The 21009-nt window shown below is 38.1% G+C and overlaps 5 protein-coding genes across 5 annotated transcripts in view; 1 reads left to right on the top strand and 4 right to left on the bottom strand.

Moving 5' to 3' along the window:
* tmem145 (transmembrane protein 145) overlaps positions 1–5568 on the top strand; it is a 41311-nt gene extending 35743 nt beyond the window's left edge. Inside the window, exons 13-15 of the mRNA XM_067601009.1 lie at positions 110–230; positions 667–855; positions 2960–5568. Of these exons, the coding sequence (XP_067457110.1) occupies positions 110–230; positions 667–855; positions 2960–3202 (553 nt within the window). The 3' untranslated portion in view covers positions 3203–5568. The remainder of the gene's footprint in view (positions 1–109; positions 231–666; positions 856–2959) is intronic.
* Positions 5569–7128: 1560 nt separating this feature from the next.
* On the bottom strand, positions 7129–10709 carry mrpl17 (mitochondrial ribosomal protein L17). Its single transcript, XM_067601010.1, has 3 exons — positions 10348–10709; positions 7684–7752; positions 7129–7566 (listed from the first exon to the last, which is right to left on the bottom strand). Exons 1-3 carry the CDS (start codon positions 10519–10521, stop codon positions 7312–7314), a joined length of 498 nt encoding a protein of 165 aa, XP_067457111.1. The 5' UTR covers positions 10522–10709; the 3' UTR covers positions 7129–7311.
* An 848-nt stretch (positions 10710–11557) lies between these two features.
* On the bottom strand, positions 11558–13207 carry LOC137190662 (trypsin-1-like). The gene is made up of 5 exons (XM_067600184.1): positions 12745–13207; positions 12399–12553; positions 12063–12345; positions 11825–12000; positions 11558–11731 (listed from the first exon to the last, which is right to left on the bottom strand). The coding sequence occupies exons 1-5, from the start codon at positions 12782–12784 to the stop codon at positions 11558–11560; spliced, it is 828 nt and encodes a 275-aa protein (XP_067456285.1). The 5' UTR covers positions 12785–13207.
* A 1469-nt stretch (positions 13208–14676) lies between these two features.
* LOC137191149 (trypsin-1-like) lies at positions 14677–16233 on the bottom strand. The gene is made up of 6 exons (XM_067601008.1): positions 16123–16233; positions 15877–16027; positions 15504–15754; positions 15261–15397; positions 14988–15089; positions 14677–14848 (listed from the first exon to the last, which is right to left on the bottom strand). The coding sequence occupies exons 1-6, from the start codon at positions 16160–16162 to the stop codon at positions 14801–14803; spliced, it is 729 nt and encodes a 242-aa protein (XP_067457109.1). The 5' UTR covers positions 16163–16233; the 3' UTR covers positions 14677–14800.
* A 1929-nt stretch (positions 16234–18162) lies between these two features.
* Positions 18163–19725, bottom strand: LOC137191148 (trypsin-1-like). Its single transcript, XM_067601006.1, has 6 exons — positions 19620–19725; positions 19374–19524; positions 19001–19251; positions 18758–18894; positions 18485–18586; positions 18163–18345 (listed from the first exon to the last, which is right to left on the bottom strand). Exons 1-6 carry the CDS (start codon positions 19657–19659, stop codon positions 18298–18300), a joined length of 729 nt encoding a protein of 242 aa, XP_067457107.1. The 5' UTR covers positions 19660–19725; the 3' UTR covers positions 18163–18297.
* Positions 19726–21009: the final 1284 nt, after the last annotated feature.

Here is a 21009-nt window from a genome sequence, read left to right as displayed (position 1 = left end):
ACTCTCTCTGCCTCTCTTCCTCTCACCATCAAACTCTCCTCTCATCTTTTCTTTTTAATGTGTTTTCTCCCCCATCGTTATCCTAAATCTTCTCACTTGTCCTCCTCAGGTTCTTCGCAGTGCCAGTTATGGCCCTGATCGCTAACTTTGGTATTCCTCGTTGGGCCCGGGAGAAGATCGTCAACGGCATTCAGCTCGGCATCCACCTCTACGCTCACATCGTCTTCCTTGTTCGTACTATACACACACATATGCTCATGCAGACCCTTGCGCTTATACGTACTGTAGTTCACATTATTCAAGAGTCATTATTGCCACTGTCAGTCATACATTATTCACTATCCTTGAGTCATAACTGCCTCATGCTGATTGTCTCCTCCACACATCATTATCTACCTCTTCCTCACCTTCGACACATTGTTCTTTGCTAATGGGCCGTTCTGCTCTCGTAAATTTCCTTTTATATTCCTGCTCAGTGCATGTATTACAATTCTCACTCATACCTCATATGCTTTGGCTTTGAAGTAGCTACTTTATATCTATCTATCTATCTATATATATATATATATATATATATATATATATATATATATATATATATATATATATATATATATATATATACAGCTAAACTTGCATTTACCTTGTCATCCTTTTGTCTCTTAGGTTATCACACGACCTTCAGCAGCCAATAAGAACTTCCCGTACCACGTTCGGACATCCCAGATTGGGATCCTGCTCTCCAGTCCGAAAGGGGATGAGGGGGGCGAGAGCTTCCCCCATCATGCCTACGGAAATAGCTCCTTCCTAGGAGACTCTCAACCCAACTTCACTGAACTCTTCTCCATCCAATCAGTGAGTCTAACTTCAATGTGTACATGCGCTTGGATCTCTATTTCATATCCTGGGTTAATGTTGTCAGAATACAGAAAAGCTGATAGCAGAACAAGTGCAGATAAATTCATGTGAGAACTGTTATTGATCATTTATTTCTACGTATTAAATCTGATTAAATTAAAGAAACAGGTTAAAGGTAAAAAAGAGCATCAGAATAGAATTATAGCCTATTTATCTATAACCTGTTTAAACTTTTCCTAAACATTTTGCAGTGCCATGTGTAATTAGTTTTATATAAGTTGTATGCATTTTTTTTTTTGATTGTTTATAAAATGCAAACTTTGCTGTGTCAGATGTGGCTTGAAATTAACTGTTTTGTCATTTAACAAATATGTCCCAAATTAGAAGTCATCAGTGGAACAATACAATTTATAAAGGGACATGTTTTTTGGGATAATATCTTGGTGGAAACTTCCATCTCTTCCTATATGTGTCGGGTGAATGACAGTAAGAACAAATTAAGGTGTTGTGGCTGCTGTGATGAATTATCTAGCATGAAGTTTTTTTCACACTGCACAGAAATAAATGGCAGAAGAGAAGCCCTGAATCCTAAAACTATAGTGATACAGTGTTCAGACACCAACAGGAATAATATAAAACAGAGCGGCAGCCCAAATGATTTGCGAATTTGACAAAGTGCATGACAACTGACACAAAATCGACAACAAGGAAAGGCAAGTTTACAGGACCTTTCAAACACAGACGCAACTGAAAGACAATTAAAATAAACATGAAAATAGAATTAAAATAGTGCACTAGATGAAAGGAGGGGAGTTTTTAATTTAGATTTGAAAGTGGCTGAAGATGAAGGAAATTGGTTCTGATGTTCTGAAGCTATTATGTGTTTTATAATACAGTACTAGCACTTAGAAGTTGATTCTCTAACTAACTGGAAGGCTGTGTTAAGAGGAATAATGAGCCCAGTTCTAGGACTCTACAAACAGAATTGCTGCATTTGCTGCAGATGTCAGGAAACACCAGTTAAGAGTGTGGTTGCAAAAAAACTCCATTAAAACCCCATGTTTTTTAATTTGGCATTTAGTCTTTATAGCCCTGGAATGAAGGTGGGCAGTACGAGTCTCTCCTCTTTGTTGCCAAGTAGGATCTGCTCTTTCTTGTCTTTAAATTAAGGTAATGAAGTTGCAGTTGATTAATTGCATCGACACAGTGGGTCTGTTGGATCAGGATCATTTGATGAAGAAGCAAAGCAAACATGAGTGTTGTTTCCATAGCTATGTACAGTCCTTTATCGTTTTGCAGGATTGGGCCTGAAGGGTACGTTTAGAGGTTATCACAGCAGTCTCTGTGCTAGAATGTGGTTGGAAAACAGATTCTGTCATTAGTTTTCACAAGACACAAAATATTTAAAACCAGTGTTATACTAAATATTGCATTTAGTATAAAAAATATCCAGGTTGGAGAAGCTTTAAACAAGCTTTGATGAATTATGACTTTGGAAAAATGCCTGATGAACCATTCACAGTTTGCAGCACATCGAATGATAATTGACTGACAACGAAGAGGCATGACATGACTAGTCATTACAGCTGAGATATGCATTGTCTAGAAGAATCAAGTCATTAGGAGGAATGTGTTTCTTATAATATGTCCACGTTTATATAGACATGAAGGTAAAGCTGGGCAATAATTCAATATTATCGTTTAGTGAATTTTAGCAGAATCTTACTGCGATCAAGTGGAATACAGTGCAGCAATTAGTCAATTAATCAATTAATCTGTTGACAGAAAATCTAGATTTTTGCATACATACAGTAAACACTAATATACAGTCCAGTAGGGTCAAGTTCGTTAAACTGTAATTTGTGGAGGGTTAAAGTTACTGAACCAGAAGCCTGGAGGTCAGGAAACAGGAGTGTGTAACTTAATCTATATAACCACACTTCCTATAGAGGAAGCTGTCAAAATGTGATGTATTGTAGGGTGTTATTGACACAGTGTCTGCAAGGTCTCACTTTCTGGCCAGGGCAACGCATTTCCGTAACCTACATCCTGAGGATCAGACCAGGTCAAATGTGTAAAACCGTCATCTTCTTCCCTCCAGGAGCCAGTAAAGACGGTGGAGGAGACGGTGGCCCGTAAAGGACCAGAGGTGCCGAGGAACAGCGAGCAGAAGATCATCACCACTGCTGCTGACTTGACATCGATATTGCCCCCACCCCCGCCTCCGATACCCCCCCGCCCGGCCGCACGCTCACCCCCTCTGCCGCCTCGGCTCCCCTCCTTCACTGAGTATTTCAGCATGCAGAGCGGAGGAGGAGGAGGAGGGTTCGGATCAAAGGCATGAGAAAGAGCGAGACGGGACAGATGGAGATGGGGGAAGGCATGGAAGGAGCAGACAGAATGACAATACAAAGTAAAGAAAGAAAGTGGAAATCAAGGTGGTACTGTTTGAGACAGCCAAAAAAAAGTTTGGATGGACAAAGAAGAGAAGTCATCAGAAAAGAGCATGTGAAGGTGAATCTCTAAACGGTCCCTTTTCACCTGTGAGTGGAAATAACCAGAATGGAGGAGAAGGAGGAAATGGCTGTGAGATAGCAGTGCAGAGGTTGTTAAAGAATAAAGAAGCAATAAATATTTGATGTTGACCAGTAAAAGGCACACAGGGAGAAAGATGACAAAGTGGATGTAGCCAGAGCAATAGAATGATAGCTGTGCACGACGCGGAAATGGAACAAAATTCTGAAATGCTTTTATTCAAAAATTCATGAGGCATTGATGGTGTGCCTGGGAGAGTTTGTAAATAGTTAAAATTGGAGAGAGCTACCACTCTGTATAGTTTTTATTTAAAAAAAAAAAAAAAAAGGAAATTTTTTTTTTTTTTTTCCCCCACATTGAATTCCAGTTGGTGCTGTGACCACTGAAAAATCTCATGCCATTACATTTATCTGATTCATGTAAAAAAAAAAAAAAGAAAAAAAAGAGACTTTTTTATGTTTGACACATTTTGATAAAGCATAGATATTTACTCTATATGGAGTTTGTTGCATTAATTTATATTCTTATATGCCTTCATTGCAGCTGGTTATTCTGGATTGATATGCTGATGTGTAAATGTAAAATGTCACGTTTACTGTGGGCACTTCTAGGTACGTACTCGTAAAAAAAACATGCATGTTTGTATCGTATTTCCCGTCCAAAAAGCTGATATATGTACTACACGTGACCATACAATATTTGCTTATTGTGTGTATTGAAATCGAAACTTTTGTAAATACATACAATAGGCTTGAGTATATTTTTGACTGGATAAATTCTGTTCATCGTTATTCCAATCTAAACCCTCTTGCGCTGTTTGAAACACAATATAAAACCAATATTATACTATATCGGTTTTAGTTGAATTCACGCTGGAGCGCAGAATGTTCCTGCTCAAAAATGTCATTTCTCTGTGTATGTAGACGTTGGTGAATGTACTGATGCAATACAGCACAAGGACAGGGGTGATTTTCAAGTTACTGGAATGCTACAACTGTGTCTATTTTTCTTTTCTCTCTCTATCTCTCTCTCTGGCCACTCTATCTACAACACATCAACACATCTATGATTTAAGAGCAGGAGGCTGCCCTTTTTCTTTTTTTTCTTTACCTACAAGTAACTTCATCCTCACCCCTGTCTAGTACCTGAAACGTGAATACTGTATTTGTAAGCTTTTCGCACCTGAATGTTTGAACCGTGCGCAAGGTTTAACAAATATTACTGGTTTTGTATCTCCTTACATTGAGCTATAACAAGAAAAAAAAAAAAAAAAAAAGCCTTGTAGATGAACTGTGAAAACAGCAACACAACTGTACATTTTGTCTGTCCTGCATGGAGCACTTTAATGTTCCTGGTCTTAGTCTGTTTATTCGTGAAGATGTCACCTTATAAGACTGCTTTGAAACCTGTATTCACACCACATCTAGTAGTATTCCAGATGCATACACCTGTAAATACAGTCTGAAAATGTCATTGATTGTCTGGACATTTTAGGGAACTTATCATGCTTAGTCAACATAGAATTGCTGATGTTGATAAGTCATGTAAGAGTGTCATTGAATCTGAGTTTACCACCAGCTTCCTGCAATTCTGAAACTGGAAAAAAGGACTTCTAATCCATAAAAACAGTGGTATTCAGCTAATAGTTCACAGATTTATCTGGCAATCTTGCTGTAATGGAGTACTTTATAGGATGTTAGGACTGTGGTGTGTAACTTGTAAGAGTGTAGTCAGAGGTGTAACTTAGTCTGTGAAACAGAATGATACTTGAATTAAGAGTACTAGTTGTTATTTCTGATTCTGTGTCCGGTTTATATTCGGCATGTCTGCCATTTTGTCTGCTGTTGCCTATTGTTATGGTTGCCATGACTTGACTGAACAGACACTGGGTGACTAGACTTAAGAGACAGGCTTACTGATACTGTATCACTGCTTCAGCATTGTGTATATTGACATACAATTGAAGGACACACACTTAGGGAGAGAACATGGAGAAAAGAGATTATGTATGCATGACAGAAAACAGCACAGCTTTTAGGCTACTCAGAGCGATCTGATTAAGAGCACATCACTGAAGCACTGTTCAAATGCATTTTAATGGTGTCAAATGACAATTCTAAATACGCTGTACATATACACTTTTTGCCAAAATAATAAAAAAATGGTTTTATTAGAGGCCTTGTCTGGGTTTGTGTTTTATTTGGCTACTGCGTTAATTGGGAGTGTTTGTGTTCCAGTTAGGACAAGGGCATGTGTCCAAAGGAATAAATCTAAAATCTGTAAATCATGTATAGAATCTGTTCTCATTACAAGAGTCCATTAAAGTGAAACACCGCAGGGACAGACTCCAGGATGGTCTCACTCTGATGTAGGCTAGCCTAATTATTTCTCAGTGACTGCCAGTGTCCTGGTCTGTAACTGCTGAAGTGCAGAGTCACAACAAACTGTGCCTGTCTGTACTTGTTCTTCAGTACAGGTCTAAATATACAAACTGCTTTCAGCCTAAATGCTGCCAGTCTTTACAGGAAAAATACAACCTCTTCCATTATTTGGTATCAATTTGTGATGTGAAGTGAGAAAATATTTTCGGTCTACTAACTTCTTTTCATCTGTCCACTTTACAAGCAGTGGACACAATAATATAAACACGTGCCAAATCTAATGCAATACAGTCTAAACATCTTACAATATGTAAATATTATCTTTGTCAAGCTGTGATAACACTATCTTGTGGGTTTGTGTTATAATATATTGTAAAGTGTTCTATGAATTGTCCACCAGGATGCATGAAAATGCTTTTGCTTCTATGACAATTTAAAATATCTGCAGTGAAAAAGCTTTGTTGTAAGTTACTTGTGTTTTTTTTCATCTGTTGAGCAAATGATAACAACCACAAACTATGACCTGATAAATAAGAATACAGTTAAAAAGACAAAAATGAATGATAAACTACACACAGGTAGCCCTTATTTTAAGGCTTTTGTACAAGTTTGCCTGCAGAAATTCTTTTCGGAATTTGAAATGGGAAGTTTTCATGAGCATATAAAATAAATATAGCTGGTTTTCCAGGTACCCAAAGTGCAGACTTTCCTTTAATGTGCTGCCGTTTTGTTAAAGGACAGGTTCACAATTTTTCAGGCCTGTCTTAAAACAACAGGCAGGTGCCCATATGGACATTAAAACAGGTTATGCTTGCTATAATTATTCCTCCTGTTCATACTGGCATTTACAACGTTCCTTCCTAATGCACTTCCAATACAAGTGATGGGGAGAGAATCCACAGTCCTAGTTTCATGCAAAAAGATACTTAGAAGTTTATCTGAAGATAATGTGAAGCTTAAGCCAACTAAACTAATCAGACCAAGTTAATATCTTCCAAAGTTACAGCCTGTTTACTACAGAATTCCCTTTTTCTTTCCCCTGGAGCTCAACAAGTAAACATTGTCCAGGGAAACACGAGGGAAAAGAGGGAATTTTGTACTAAAAAGACTTAACTAACTGCTGAAGCCTCATATTAACTTAAGAGAAAACTCTTGTATACACTTTTGAACAAAAGGAGAACTGTGGATTTTGTCCAACATCACTTGCATTGAAAGTGCACCTGACCACTGTTTGAAAACAGACTTGAAAAATTGTGAACCTATCCTTTAAGGAAATCTCCCTTGGTCTAGAAGGCAAACCTGGATTATCAGTGTTCAATATAAAATAAACTGAAATAAAGTGAAAATCTGTGACTTCTGTTGAGAAATAATATTTATTAATACACATTCAGCCACAAATATCTGTTCACAGAAATATTCTTGGCTTCCGTTGATGCTTTTGAACTGTTCTTTCAGTGTCTCTAAGCCACAATCTGCAGCATCTGCAGGCTCCAAACCACCAACCTCCAACCACCATCAATCACTGTGATCCTGTTAATTAAACTTTTGTAGCTAACTGTTGTGCCTTCTCCTCTCTGTAGCCTTTGAGCAGCTGGTTGATCAGAGCCAGTTCGTTCTCTTTTCTCACAGGATACAGAGGAGGGAAGGGGTTGCCTTTGTACTCCAGGACGGCCATCTTGGCTTTATCCAAGTTCTGTCTGTTGGGAATGCGTGCCATCCGTGTGTAGCCATTTGACTGGGTCTCAAACCGCGGTGCGAGGACCTTAAAGAGCTTTGGGACCAGATCCTTTTCCTGAAGAGAGGAAAAAAAAAGACTCAAACTAAACCACAACTTAATATCAACCAGTTTAGATCAAGAACAACAGAGCTTGTTGCTTCACAAAGTTTTATAAGCGCTGCAGATACTTACTGTCAACCAAAAGCTGGCCATTTTCATCGCCTTCTCGTCCATGTCTCCCTTTTTGGCGTAGTCGATCAGCTGGGAAAAAGAGAAAACACATACAGTCAGAACCATTATGTGTAAAGGAGAGAGGACCTTCTTCACAAAAGAAGATGTGTGTAAGTACATAATGCTGGACAAGAAGCTGTCAGGTGATGCTAAAGCGTCCTTGAAGACATCTCAGGTTTTCTGCAGGAATACCTCAGTTTTCCTTTGATAATACTGATTCTATTAATTCTTCATCATCAACTAACACATGCAGCATCAGGTTAGATAACTAATATTTTATGGATATTCTAATGGCAATGATAAACTTACTATACAACGATGAAAAACAGATAATTCAAGATTCAAGAGATTCAAGATTTCTTTATCGTCATTTCTCAGTACTTGCATACTTAAACTACTAAAAATATAAGATTACTAAAAATATACTAATGTATTAAGAAAGTTTCAGAAGCATAAGGTAAAAGAATTATATAAATACACAGAAGTACACAAAAATAAATAAAAGCCTTAAAATAGCGGCAAAGGTAAACATGAGGTAGCGCAATGAGTTTGCAGCAAAGCATTTTACTGTTGTGAAAGTTCATGGGAGAGTAAGGGGGGGGGTTGGGTGTGCTTGTGGGAAGATCTATAGTGTTAATGATCCTGACATCCTGGGGGAAGAAGCTGTTGATAACACAATATTTAATGGTTCAAACTATATATGGTAGGGCTGAACAATTAATTGAAATTTTATCAAAATCGCAATATGGCCTACTGCAATTTTCAAATGGCAGGAGGTGCAATATTTGTTAAAGGGGAAATATGTGTCAACATACTGTATGAAACATTACAGTAAGTATACAGTATTACAGTACAGTGCACATTGTTGGATTACATACTTGTTCTGTCTACAAAACATTTGAGTGACTGAGAACACGGTGGTTCTCCCAACATTCGGCTGCACCCTTCGACCAGCCTCGGCCATTGTAAGATCGTGATTGAGACCACGGTCCACAATCATTGCCCTTATTTCATCTGGAATGTGCCTCTTCTACCTCCTCCTCTGTTTTGCCTCCCTACCCTTCTTCACACAGCCTTACTCCTCTTCTTCCTCTTCCTGGCTGCTGACACTGTTCATTTCCTTGTTGTTCTTCCATTGTCAGAAATTAGAACACTGTGTTGTGCTCTATCTATTCATGCTTGCCAATTGAAGGTTCATGAGATGCACCTCTGAGCTATTTTAGAGAACGGGTTGATCTAACACTTCACACATTCCCCTTCATTAGTGAAAGTCAAGATTCGCCTGAGAGCAATTTGTCAATTCAGGACACATTTACAAAAAAAATCTTATGGAAATGTGTAAGAAAATATGCTTGACAGATTATGACAACTGGTTCAATCACTTTGCAAACTAATGCCAAGATGTTTTGGGGAGTAAGACTATTCAACAGAGAACCAGTATAATACATCTTGATCACAATTGCAATATCAGTCAAAATAAATCACAAATTACGTATTTTCTCAAAATCACTCAGCCCTACTATATGGCCAGAAATATTCGGACACTCCTGTCCATATATTTTATTGCACTTTTGGTCTGGTGCTGTTTTTCACAAAGACAAAGACAGACAAAACAAAAGCGGGGTACTCAGAAGACAATAAAACAACAGAAAGCCAAACAGAAGGTCAAAACAAAACAAAAGCAAGACAAAATTGGGATAAAGTTCAGACGAGAAGACAAAAGACACCAAAACACAGTAGAGAGAAGACAAAAAGACAATGAAAGAAAAAAGGCAGTAAAAAAAGAATAATAAAAAGGTGGTAAAAAGACAACATCACATAAAAGTAAGTCTATAAATATGGGTTTTAAAAGTCAGTGATTTTGCGAGCCTTATCACCTCAGGCCGGTTGTTTCAAAGCCGAAGGCAAAAGCACAGTCACCTTTAGATTTAAACCTCGACTTCAGAACAGCCAGAAGGCCCCACCTGAAGATCTAAGGCTGCTCATATGGGGTCACATCTGTTATGTAGCTTGGAGCCAGATCCAAATGTGCTATAAAAGTGATCAGTAAAATCTTAAAATCAATTCTAAATCGAATAGGTAACCAGTGGAGAGACGCCTGGATTGGGGTGATGTGATGTCATCTGTTAAAACCAGTAAGAAGCCGAGCTGCTGCATTCTGGACTAGTTGGAAGTTACAGTAGTCTAATCTAGAGATGATAAGCGCATGAATGACTTTTTCCAGGTCACTGTGTTAAACTAATGTTTTAATGCTGGAAATGGTTCTTAGTTGAAGGAAGCAGAAATAGACAACTTTTTTTAAAATCTGTGGTTAAATCAGAATCAAATAGTGCTTTCAAATTTGGGTGACATCAGGGTGTAATGTTTGAGTGTCCACATACTTATGGCCATGTAGTGTACACTGACTGAACTAATCGACAAAATTGGACAATTAATGGAAATATGACCATTTTATTAGAGATATCAATTTGTAGTTTTATAATTGATGTATTTAGTTACAAATTCCACAGCGAGAAAAATAATTTTAAATTGAATCATGCTGGAGTTTAACTGAAAGAAGAACAGAGACATTTAATCCAGCACACGTTTCATTATTATTATTATAGCACCATCATCAGTCGTCACCTTTTCGGCGTAGAAGCGAACTTCATCTGCTCGGGCCTGCGTGGTTTCTATCCTCTCGTGTCGGACCAGTCCAGTAAGGATGTTCCGGAGCATGTTGATTCGGGACTGAGGACCCAGACCCATCTTCCGGGCCACACGGCCGTGAGAGATCAACATGTTCAACGTGAGGCGCATTTTGTCCGGTGAGTTTGTCCTGCGGCACACAAACTGCCAACCGACGGGAGAAGAGTTTACTTAAACTGTCCTCTAGCTGAATAATAACAATTATTTACACGTGATAACAAATCCTGAGGTCGGCTGTCTGCGTGAAGTCCGCAGGGTATGACATTGGTGGTGCACCGGCAAAATTTGTCCGACTTAGTCATGGAACTGGGAGATTAAAGGTTCCGCTTAAACTCAGAAAAAGAAAACGACAACAAAGAACCATAGAAATAACAATTTATTATTATTATTATTATTATTATTATTATTATTAGTAGTAGTAGTAGTAGTAGAAGTAGTAGTAGTAGTAGTAGTAGTAGTAATAGTAGTAGTAGTAGTAGTAGTAGTAGTATTGCTGTTGTTGTTGCAGAAGAATAGATGAAGTGGCTTAGGTGTACCAAATTGATACTTGAACACATCGTTTTGATGTTTTTTGTCTCGATTATGTTAAAAAAATATGCATATTATGTTTTTAAAAAAAACATGTTCAATTAAATTTACAATAAAACTCAATATCACTTTCTGTCATTAAAGTTTCTGCTTTTCCTAGTTTCTTAAGAAAGCATATTCCTTAAATCATATTTAAACACTAGTTCTTCATTTTAGTGCTGTTTTTTTCTTCTTCTATTTGTTGATTATAACTATATGACCTCAATATGTTATGAGACTGTACATGTACAGGAATATTCATCACAAATTTTAAATAACATAAGATTTTAATTATTTTTCTCATAAAGATTTCCAGATCATATGGAGAGACAGACAGAGAGGAATAAAAACCAAGACTAAAAATGCAGGTCTTATATTTTTATTTCATTTTAATCTCCATTATAACAAGCAAAGTTTCATTTACATTGGGTTTGTGCAGTATAGAAACGACTGCAGCAGAGGTATGATTGGACCAGACTCAGTAAGTGGCCATGGTACTGTGCAGCCAGTCTGTGAATATGCAGGTCTAAAGCAGGAGAAAGGAAAACATGGGTAAAAATTTGTAAACTCACATTTCACATCAGGTTATATGAATTGTATGGTATTTTTCTGTGTCATAAAACACAACAATGATAAGGAAACTTATTTTTACCTTGGCATAGACACCGGGGTGATTTTTCTCTGCACACCCAAAGCCCCAGGACACAACACCCTGCAGCTCCCTGTTACATACAACAGGACCACCAGAGTCACCCTGAGAAAGAGAGAGACATGAAATTTAACACATGTTAGAGAGCTGAGTCTAAACTAAATGCTTTATGCATTTTGCAAAAGTAGAGATACATACCTGGCAGGAGTCCTTGCCTCCCTCCAGGTATCCAGCACAGAACATGGCCTCGGTGATCATGCCAGGGTAGGAGTTGTCACAGTCCTCATCAGACAGGATGGGGATGTCCAGGCACTGTAGCTTGTTGCTATCAGCAGCTGTGGAGATACAAAACCAGACACAGAAGGAAAAATGAAAGATTGACAAATATAAGAGTGAAAAACAGCATCACTGTATTGAGATTGTATTTGATACTCACAGGAGCTCATGGTCACGCCCCATCCAGAGACTTTGCACATAGTGCCAGCAGGAGCACAGCTAGTGGGCAGAGCCACAGGTTGGACGTACTGGTTGATAGTGGCAGGTTTGCTCAACTTGATCAGCATGATGTCATTGTTAATGAACCAGGACTCATAGTTGGGATGCGGGATCACGCGGGCAGCAGGAATGATCTGTTCATTGCCATCCATGAACCAACGGTTGTGATCACCCAGAACAATGTCCATTTTGCTGAAAGAGAGGTCAAACTTGAGAGGGAGAAGCTGCAGAGGAAAAGCAGAGAACTGAAGATATGTTTTTAAATCTTTAATCATACTGACGATTTGTAACAGTGGGCAGCAGACACCACCCAGTACTCGTTGACCAGGGAGCCACCACAGAAGTGGTAGCCAGAGTTCAGAGACACCTGATGGGGCTGAGAATGAGGCGTACACTCATACCCTCCAACAATTTTGTCATCCTCTGTGGCAACTGAAAAAAGATATTCCTTACATCTTTCATTCATTTCATAAAAAAGTGTTTGTATCTCCTTTGCATCTTTGGGGTCATTCATAGATTCAAGATTTTTTTGGTCATGTAATTGATTTGTAATCTGTAGGGCACTAATCCCGTAATAAATATATTCTGAATGTTGGTGCTCTCTACATGTGGTCCATATTTACACACAGCTCCCAGGAGTAGGGCAAAAACCAGAGACCTCATGATTAGGTGACGGAAGATCAAAAGAGAAGGAGAGCCATGTTGGGTTTTTATTGACTGCTTTAACCAGTGCAAACTGTCAAGACACACCCCAGATGCTGCTGACCAATCAAAACCTTGGAATAATACTGTAATAAAAGTTTATCCAAAGCAGGACTTTCATAGTTGGATTCTACATGGACTCTGCTTGAAAAAAAAAAAACAGTTCTGACTCAAAAATGCACATTCAAACAGTGTGTGTTATTTTTGTTTGTTCCATTCTGGCTGTGGCTGGGTTTCCGCACAGTGCAGCATGTTTAGTACAAATTGTAATCAGCATCCTGGCCTTGACTGGGGCCCTGACGCAGTGCCAGGTGGAGCCTCTCTCACAGGCTGACTTGCTGTCAGGCTATAGCCTTCATAAATGAAAACAGTAAGGAAGGCAGTTTCACAACTACTGTAAAATATACATACAGTATGAATGATTTCTCCTTCTCTCCTTTTGATTTTAGCTCAGTGCATGTCATATCATGTCATGCAATAACATTGTGAATATGTTAAAGTGAAGAATTAGTTCAAATAATACTACACAAATGATAATAAATACACTAGTTAATTTAAAAAAAATCAGGCAAATTTCACATAATTATTATTAGGGAAAAGAAAAAACTATACTGTTAATTCAAAATAATTTACATTAAAGGTATTAAAAAAGAAAAAAAAATCGGTTGTAATAATCATTACAGGGGATTAAATACAGAGCAGTGACTTCTATTCACCTTTATTTGGCACATTCAGAAGGATGTTTTTACTGATTCACTCAGTGTATAATATACATCCACATGTTGTGCCAGTAAATATGCCACCACATCAAAATTTCCAAAGAATTATATTCTAATATAATAATATTTGTCACATTTTAAAAGGAAGCACATCTTGTTCTCAGTGATTCTTTCCTCTGTAAGTTTCATGACTGTTTATGTCTTCTTGTCTCATTGTCCAGACTGTGGATATGCTGTATTTTTATGTGGTCTGTCTCTACTTCAGGTGTCTCTCTGTGAAAAGATTTTCTGCTAGTTTATATTTTTTCACAGTAATTAACATAACTACAGTGACTTTATTTTGTCTATTACACTTGTATTCCTGTTTATCCGTGTTGTTCCACTGCAGGTTTTTATTTGCTCTCCAAAAAATTGAGCTGACATGAGTCTTTTGAGGTAATAGGTTATTTGCAGAGTTGATTGTATTTGCCAAAGTTTTAGGTAATTCTAACTATAATGAATAGAAGAGTTTTTAAAAATCTGAATCATATCATAAGACAACAAATACATTAAACATACACCCAAACATTAAGTGCAAAAAGTGGTCAACACAGAAGTAATACTGATATTTAGGCCCTTATATATCATAATATATCATAACAGAATAATGTATAATATCAAATAGGATCTTGGGTATGTAATTAATAAATATTTTGCATTGGTATTTCTGTTTACACAAGGCTTTTGAGCCCATTTTAACACAAGCTGCAGTATTATAAACATTAAGGTCACATACACATGTACTTCTAATTTATGTAACTAATGATAAATGCACTTTCTATGACTGCCTGTTTATTTGTTGCTGGACAAATTATTTTTCTTTGAATAGATTTTGAATAGATTGAATAGAATTTTGCAATGTCAAAGTTTGTCATTTTACCAATTTGGATGTCAAAATACAGTATAAACAGTAGACATAGGATAAGCAGGATAAGATAAGCAGTGATTGCCTTGTTTGGAATGTATCATGAAGGGCAGTGAACTGTTTTAAAACCTTAGTGAAAAATCAAGGCTAAGTTTTATAGTGCTGTGATGAGAATACCACGATGTAGGAAGACAAAGGCTAAAAAAATGGAAAGAACAATTGTATGCAAGTCAGGTGTATGACTTTATTGATGCAGATGAGAAATGGCTGCACATTGTTCAAAACTACAACATTACTGGAGTTAGAATAATGGAAGAAAGGCAGCAGAATAAGATGATGGTCACATGATCAGATTTAATTGCTGGCCATGGTCTCCTCCAGCCACTGGTTGAAGAGGCACACCTGGGAATGGAGACAGAAAGAGGTTAGTTAAAACAGGCAGCCAGCAGCATATATGTTGAATGTTAACTGGACATGCAAAATGTGAAAGTTCAGTTGAAATAGTGATTTAATTTATTATGAAGAGATATTTTAGCTATACCCTGCAGTAAACACCAGGGTGGTCCCTCTCAGCACATCCGTATCCCCAGGACACGACACCCTGCAGCTCACCGTTGCACACAACGGGGCCACCAGAGTCACCCTGAAATAGAGAATATGAACAGTGAACAGAGTGAAAGAATAAATTATTCCAATGTATTTCAATACTAAAAATAAAAAATATTCTTATATTGAAATACCAATATTCTTGATTTTTCAACCCAGAAGCACAGGTCTAGAGCTAGGCCCTTTGCAGATTCCTTTTGTTACGTACCTGGCAGGAATCCTTGCCGCCCTCCAGGAATCCAGCACAGAACATGGCATCAGTGATCATGCCAGGGTAGGCATTGTCACAGTCGGTTTGGGGGAGGATGGGGAGGTCCAGGCACTGCAGCTTGTCACCGTCATCAACTGCAATGTTTAAAAGAAAGTATGGGTGAAAAACAATTAAAAAAACACAAATGTTGCTCTGAAACATTCTGTAAGTCCTAGCTGTTCAAATGCAGATGATACTCACCGGAGCTCATGGTGTTGCCCCAGCCAGAGACAAGACACATGGTGCCAGCGGGGGCGCAGCTGGTGGGCAGAGACACAGGCTGCACAAACTCGTTGAGGGTGGCGGGCTCGCTCAGCTTGATCAGCATGATGTCATTGTCGATGGTGTAGGGGTTGTAGTTGGGGTTGCGGATGACACGGGAGGAGCTGATGAACTGCTCGGTTCCCTCATTGACCCTGATGTGGTGCTCTCCAAGACGCACCTGAATACGACTGGAAAAAGACAATAAACAAAGGATAAGTGCAAAAACACAGAAAAATGACTAGTACATATACATTTGTATATCACTTGGATAATACCAATTATGCTGGAAAAACATTAAGAATGTGCTTACGACTTGTAGCAGTGAGCAGCAGACACAACCCAGTTCTCGTTGACCAGGGAGCCACCACAGAAGTGGTAGCCAGAGTTCAGAGACACCTGATGGGGCTGGGAGTGGGCCTGGCACTCATACCCTCCGACGATCTTGTCGTCCTCCGTGGCAACTGAAAACACACAGGGAGCCAAATAGTTAGTGGCCAAGTGAAAGTTTTTATAATTCAGTGATTAGAGCTAATGACTGGGAGAGATATATGCTTACAAGCAGCTCCGATGAGCAGAACGAAGACCAGAGACCTCATGGTTGCTGTGTGATCTTGTCGATGAGAGGACTTCACCTGGAGCCCCGGTTTATATGGAAAGGCAGCTCTCCTGTTTCCGTGCTGAACACACCTCCCAAAGTTGTTTTTCACCAATCAGAATCCTGGAAAAATGATTGTGGGTATTCTGGGAAAAGCAAACTTTTTTTTGCTGATGGGTGGTGATGTGTCAGGCACTGATGACTGACATGGTTTAAATTCTATTGTTTGTTAATCTTTTTAGAGTGACATTAAATGTAATTGTAAATAATGGACACTGATTAAAAAAACACATTTAAATGCATTTTAAAATTCAGTGTAGCAAATATATGCATTCATATAAAAATGACTATCCATATGACATAGATTGATTGATCTTTGATTATGTAATGCCTGCATGTCTTCCTGTCATCCTGGCCTTGACTCGGGCCCTGACGCAGTGCCAGGTGGAGCCTCTCTCACAGGCTGACTTGCTGTCAGGCTCTAGCCTTCACAAAGGAAAACAGTAAGGAACGTAGTTTCACAACTACTGTAAAATGTACATACAGTATGAATTATTTCTCCTTCTCCCCCTTTGATTTGAACTCAATGCATGTCATATCATGTTATGCAATAACATTGTGAATATGTTAAAGTGAAGAATTAGTTCAAATAATAACTTTACTAATGATAGTAAAAACATGGGTTAATTTAAAAAACAGACAAATTTCATGTAATTATTATTGGGGAAAAGAAAAAAAGCTATACTGTTAAGTCAAAATAATTGACAGTAAAGGCAATAAGAAAAAGGTAAAAAAAACAAACAAACCCAAAAAACAGGTGTAATAATCATTACAGAGGATTAAATACAGAGCAGTGACTTCTATTCACCTTTATTTGGCACATTCAGAAGGATGTTTTTACTGATTCACTCAGTTTACAATATACATCCACATGTTGTGCCAGTAAATATGCCAAAATTGGCACAGAATTATATTCTAATATATTTTATATTATTACTTATATTTGTCACATTTTAAAAGGAAGCACATCTTGTTCTCAGTGATTCTTTCCTCTGTAAGTTTCCAGGACTGTTTATGTCTTCTTGTCTCATTGTCCAGACTGTGGATATACTGTATTTTTATGGGGTCTGTCTCTACTTCAGGTGTCTCTCTGTGAAAAGATTTTCTGCTAGTTTATATTTTCTCACAGTAATTAACATAACTACAGTGCCTTTATTTTGTCTATTACACTTATATTCCTGTTTATCCATGTTGTTCCACTGCAGGTTTTTGTTTGCTCTCCAAAAAAATTGAGCTGACATGAGTCTTTTGAGGTAATAGGTTGTTTGCAGAGTTGATTGTATTTACCAAAGTTTTAGGTAATTCTAACTATAATGAATAGAAGAGTTTTTAAAAATCTGAATCATATCATAAGACAACAAATACATTAAACATACACCCAAACATTAAGTGCAAAAAGTGGTCAACACAGAAGTAATACTGATATTTAGGCCCTTATATATCATAATATATCATAACTGAATAATGTATAATATCAAATAGGATCTTGGGTATGTAATTAATAAATATTTTGCATTGGTATTTCTGTTTACACAAGGCTTTTGAGCCCATTTTAACACAAGCTGCAGTATTATAAACATTAAGGTCACATACACATGTACCTCTAATTAATGTAACTAATGATAAATGCACTTTCTCTGATTGCATTTTTATTTGTTGCTGGACAAATTATTCTTCTTTGAATAGATTTTGAATAGATTGAGTAGAATTTTGCAATGACAAAGTTTGTCATTTTACCAGTTTGGATTTCAAAATACAGTATAAACAGTAGACATAGGATAAGCAGGATAAGATAAGCAGTGATTGCCTTGTTTGTAATGTATCATGAAGGGCAGTGAACTGTTTTAAAACCTTAGTGAAAAATCAAGGCTAAGTTTTATAGTGCTGTGATGAGAATACCACGATGTAGGAAGACAAAGGCTAAAAAAATGGAAAGAACAATTGTATGCAAGTCAGGTGTATGACTTTATTGATGCAGATGAGAAATGGCTGCACATTGTTCAAAACTACAACATTACTGGAGTTAGAATAATGGAAGAGAGGCAGCAGAATAAGATGATGGTCACATGATCAGATTTAATTGCTGGCCATGGTCTCCTCCAGCCACTGGTTGAAGAGGCACACCTGGGAATGGAGACAGAAAGAGGTAAGTTAAAACAGGCAGCCAGCAGCATATATGTTGAATGTTAACTGGACATGCAAAATGTGAAAGTTCAGTTGAAATAGTGATTTAATTTATTATGAAGAGATATTTTAGCTATACCCTGCAGTAGACACCAGGGTGGTCCCTCTCAGCACATCCGTATCCCCAGGACACGACACCCTGCAGCTCACCGTTGCACACAACGGGGCCACCAGAGTCACCCTGAAAGAGAGAATATGAACAGTGAACAGAGTGAAAGAATAAATTATTCCAATGTATTTCAATACTAAAAATAACAAATATTCTTATATTGAAATACCAATATTCTTGATTTTTCAACCCAGAAGCACAGGTCTAGATCTAGGCCCTTTGCAGATTCCTTTTGTTACGTACCTGGCAGGAATCCTTGCCGCCCTCCAGGAATCCAGCACAGAACATGGCATCAGTGATCATGCCAGGGTAGGCATTGTCACAGTCGGTTTGGGGGAGGATGGGGAGGTCCAGGCACTGCAGTTTGTCACCGTCATCAACTGCAATGTTTAAAAGAAAGTATGGGTGAAAAACAATTAAAAAAACACAAATGTTGCTCTGAAACATTCCGTAACTCTTAGCTGTTCAAATGCAGATGATACTCACCGGAGCTCATGGTGTTGCCCCAGCCAGAGACAAGACACATGGTGCCAGCGGGGGCGCAGCTGGTGGGCAGAGCCACAGGCTGCACAAACTCGTTGAGGGTGGCGGGCTCGCTCAGCTTGATCAGCATGATGTCATTGTCGATGGTGTAGGCGTTGTAGTTGGGGTTGCGGATGACACGGGAGGAGCTGATGAACTGCTCGGTTCCCTCATTGACCCTGATGTGGTGCTCTCCAAGACGCACCTGAATACGGCTGGAAAAAGACAATAAACAAAGGATAAGTGCAAAAACACAGAAAAATGACTAGTACATATACATTTGTATATCACTTGGATAATACCTATTATGCTGGAAAAACATGAAGAATGTGCTTACGACTTGTAGCAGTGAGCAGCAGACACAACCCAGTTCTCGTTGACCAGGGAGCCACCACAGAAGTGGTAGCCAGAGTTCAGAGACACCTGATGGGGCTGGGAGTGGGCCTGGCACTCATACCCTCCGACGATCTTGTCGTCCTCTGTGGCAACTGAAAACACACAGGGAGCCAAACAGTTAGTGGCCAAGTGAAAGTTTTTATAATTCAGTGATTAGGGCTAATGACTGGGAGAGATATATGCTTACAAGCAGCTCCGATGAGCAGAACGAAGACCAGAGACCTCATGGTTGCTGTGTGATCTTGTCGATGAGAGGACTTCACCTGGAGCCCCGGTTTATATGGAAAGGCAGCTCTCCTGTTTCCGTGCTGAACACACCTCCCAAAGTTGTTTTTCACCAATCAGAATCCTGGAAAAATGATTGTGGGTATTCTGGGAAAAGCAAACTTTTTTTTGCTGATGGGTGGTGATGTGTCAGGCACTGATGACTGACATGGTTTAAATTCTATTGTTTGTTAATCTTTTTAGAGTAACATTAAATGTAATTGTAAATAATGGACAATGATTAAAAAACACATTCAAACACATTTTAAAATTCAGTGTAGCAAATATATGCATTTATATAAAAATGACTATCCATATGACATAGATTGATTGATCTTTGATTATGTAATGCCTGCATGTCTTCCTGTCATCCTGGCCTTGACTCGGGCCCTGACGCAGTGCCAGGTGGAGCCTCTCTCACAGGCTGACTTGCTGTCAGGCTCTAGCCTTCACAAAGGAAAACAGTAAGGAAGGCAGTTTCACAACTATTGTAAAATGTACATACAGTATGAATTATTTCTCCTTCTCCCCCTTTGATTTTAACTCAGTGCATGTCATATCATGTTATGCAATAACATTGTGAATATGTTAAAGTGAAGAATTAGTTCAAATCATACTTTACTAATGATACTAAATACATGGGTTAATTAAAAAAACAGGCAAATTTCATGTAGTTATTATTGGGGAAAAGAAAAAGCTATACTGTTAAATCAAAATAATTGACAGTAAAGGCAATAAGAAAAAGGTAAAAAAAACAAACAAACCCAAAAAACAGGTGTAATAATCATTACAGAGGATTAAATACAGAGCAGTGACTTCTATTCACCTTTATTTGGCACATTCAGAAGGATGTTTTTACTGATTCACTCAGTTTACAATATACATCCACATGTTGTGCCAGTAAATATGCCAAAATTGGCACAGAATTATATTCTAATATATTTTATATTATTACTTATATTTGTCACATTTTAAAAGGAAGCACATCTTGTTCTCAGTGATTCTTTCCTCTGTAAGTTTCCAGGACTGTTTATGTCTTCTTGTCTCATTGTCCAGACTGTGGATATACTGTATTTTTATGTGGTCTGTCTCTACTTCAGGTGTCTCTCTGTGAAAAGTTTTTCTGCTAGTTTATATTTTCTCACAGTTATTAACATAACTACAGTGCCTTTATTTTGTCTATTACACTTATATTCCTGTTTATCCATGTTGTTCCACTGCAGGTTTTTGTTTGCTCTCCAAAAAAATTGAGCTGACATGAGTCTTTTGAGGTAATAGGTTGTTTGCAGAGTTGATTGTATTTACCAAAGTTT

Source organism: Thunnus thynnus, chromosome 10 (genome assembly GCF_963924715.1).
Source record: "Thunnus thynnus chromosome 10, fThuThy2.1, whole genome shotgun sequence".
NCBI classification, from domain to species: domain Eukaryota; kingdom Metazoa; phylum Chordata; class Actinopteri; order Scombriformes; family Scombridae; genus Thunnus; species Thunnus thynnus.
This window is presented reverse-complemented; position numbering and strand designations above follow the sequence as displayed.

Coding starts and splice junctions, on each gene's coding strand:
- mrpl17 (XM_067601010.1), bottom strand. CDS start 10,521: ATGCGCCTCACGTTGAACATGTTGATCTCTCACGGCCGTGTGGCCCGG. Junction 7,753..10,347: donor TTCGCTTCTACGCCGAAAAG/GTGACGACTGAT, acceptor TCTTTTTCCCAG/CTGATCGACTACGCCAAAAA. Junction 7,567..7,683: donor TGGCCAGCTTTTGGTTGACA/GTAAGTATCTGC, acceptor TCCTCTCTTCAG/GAAAAGGATCTGGTCCCAAA.
- LOC137190662 (XM_067600184.1), bottom strand. CDS start 12,784: ATGAGGTCTCTGGTTTTTGCCCTACTCCTGGGAGCTGTGT. Junction 12,346..12,398: donor CCCACTGTTACAAATCGTCA/GTATGATTAAAG, acceptor TTTCCTCTGCAG/CTTCTCCCTCTCAAGTTTGA. Junction 12,001..12,062: donor GGGCGTGACCATGAGCTCCT/GTGAGTATCAAA, acceptor ATTTGTCAATCT/TTCATTTTTCCTTCTGTGTC.
- LOC137191149 (XM_067601008.1), bottom strand. CDS start 16,162: ATGAGGTCTCTGGTCTTCGTTCTGCTCATCGGAGCTGCTT. Junction 15,755..15,876: donor GCTGCTCACTGCTACAAGTC/GTAAGCACATTC, acceptor GTCTTTTTCCAG/TCGTATTCAGGTGCGTCTTG. Junction 15,398..15,503: donor GGGCAACACCATGAGCTCCG/GTGAGTATCATC, acceptor TAAACATTGCAG/TTGATGACGGTGACAAGCTG.
- LOC137191148 (XM_067601006.1), bottom strand. CDS start 19,659: ATGAGGTCTCTGGTCTTCGTTCTGCTCATCGGAGCTGCTT. Junction 19,525..19,619: donor TCTGCTCATCGGAGCTGCTT/GTAAGCATATAT, acceptor GTGTGTTTTCAG/TTGCCACAGAGGACGACAAG. Junction 18,895..19,000: donor GGGCAACACCATGAGCTCCG/GTGAGTATCATC, acceptor TAAACATTGCAG/TTGATGACGGTGACAAACTG.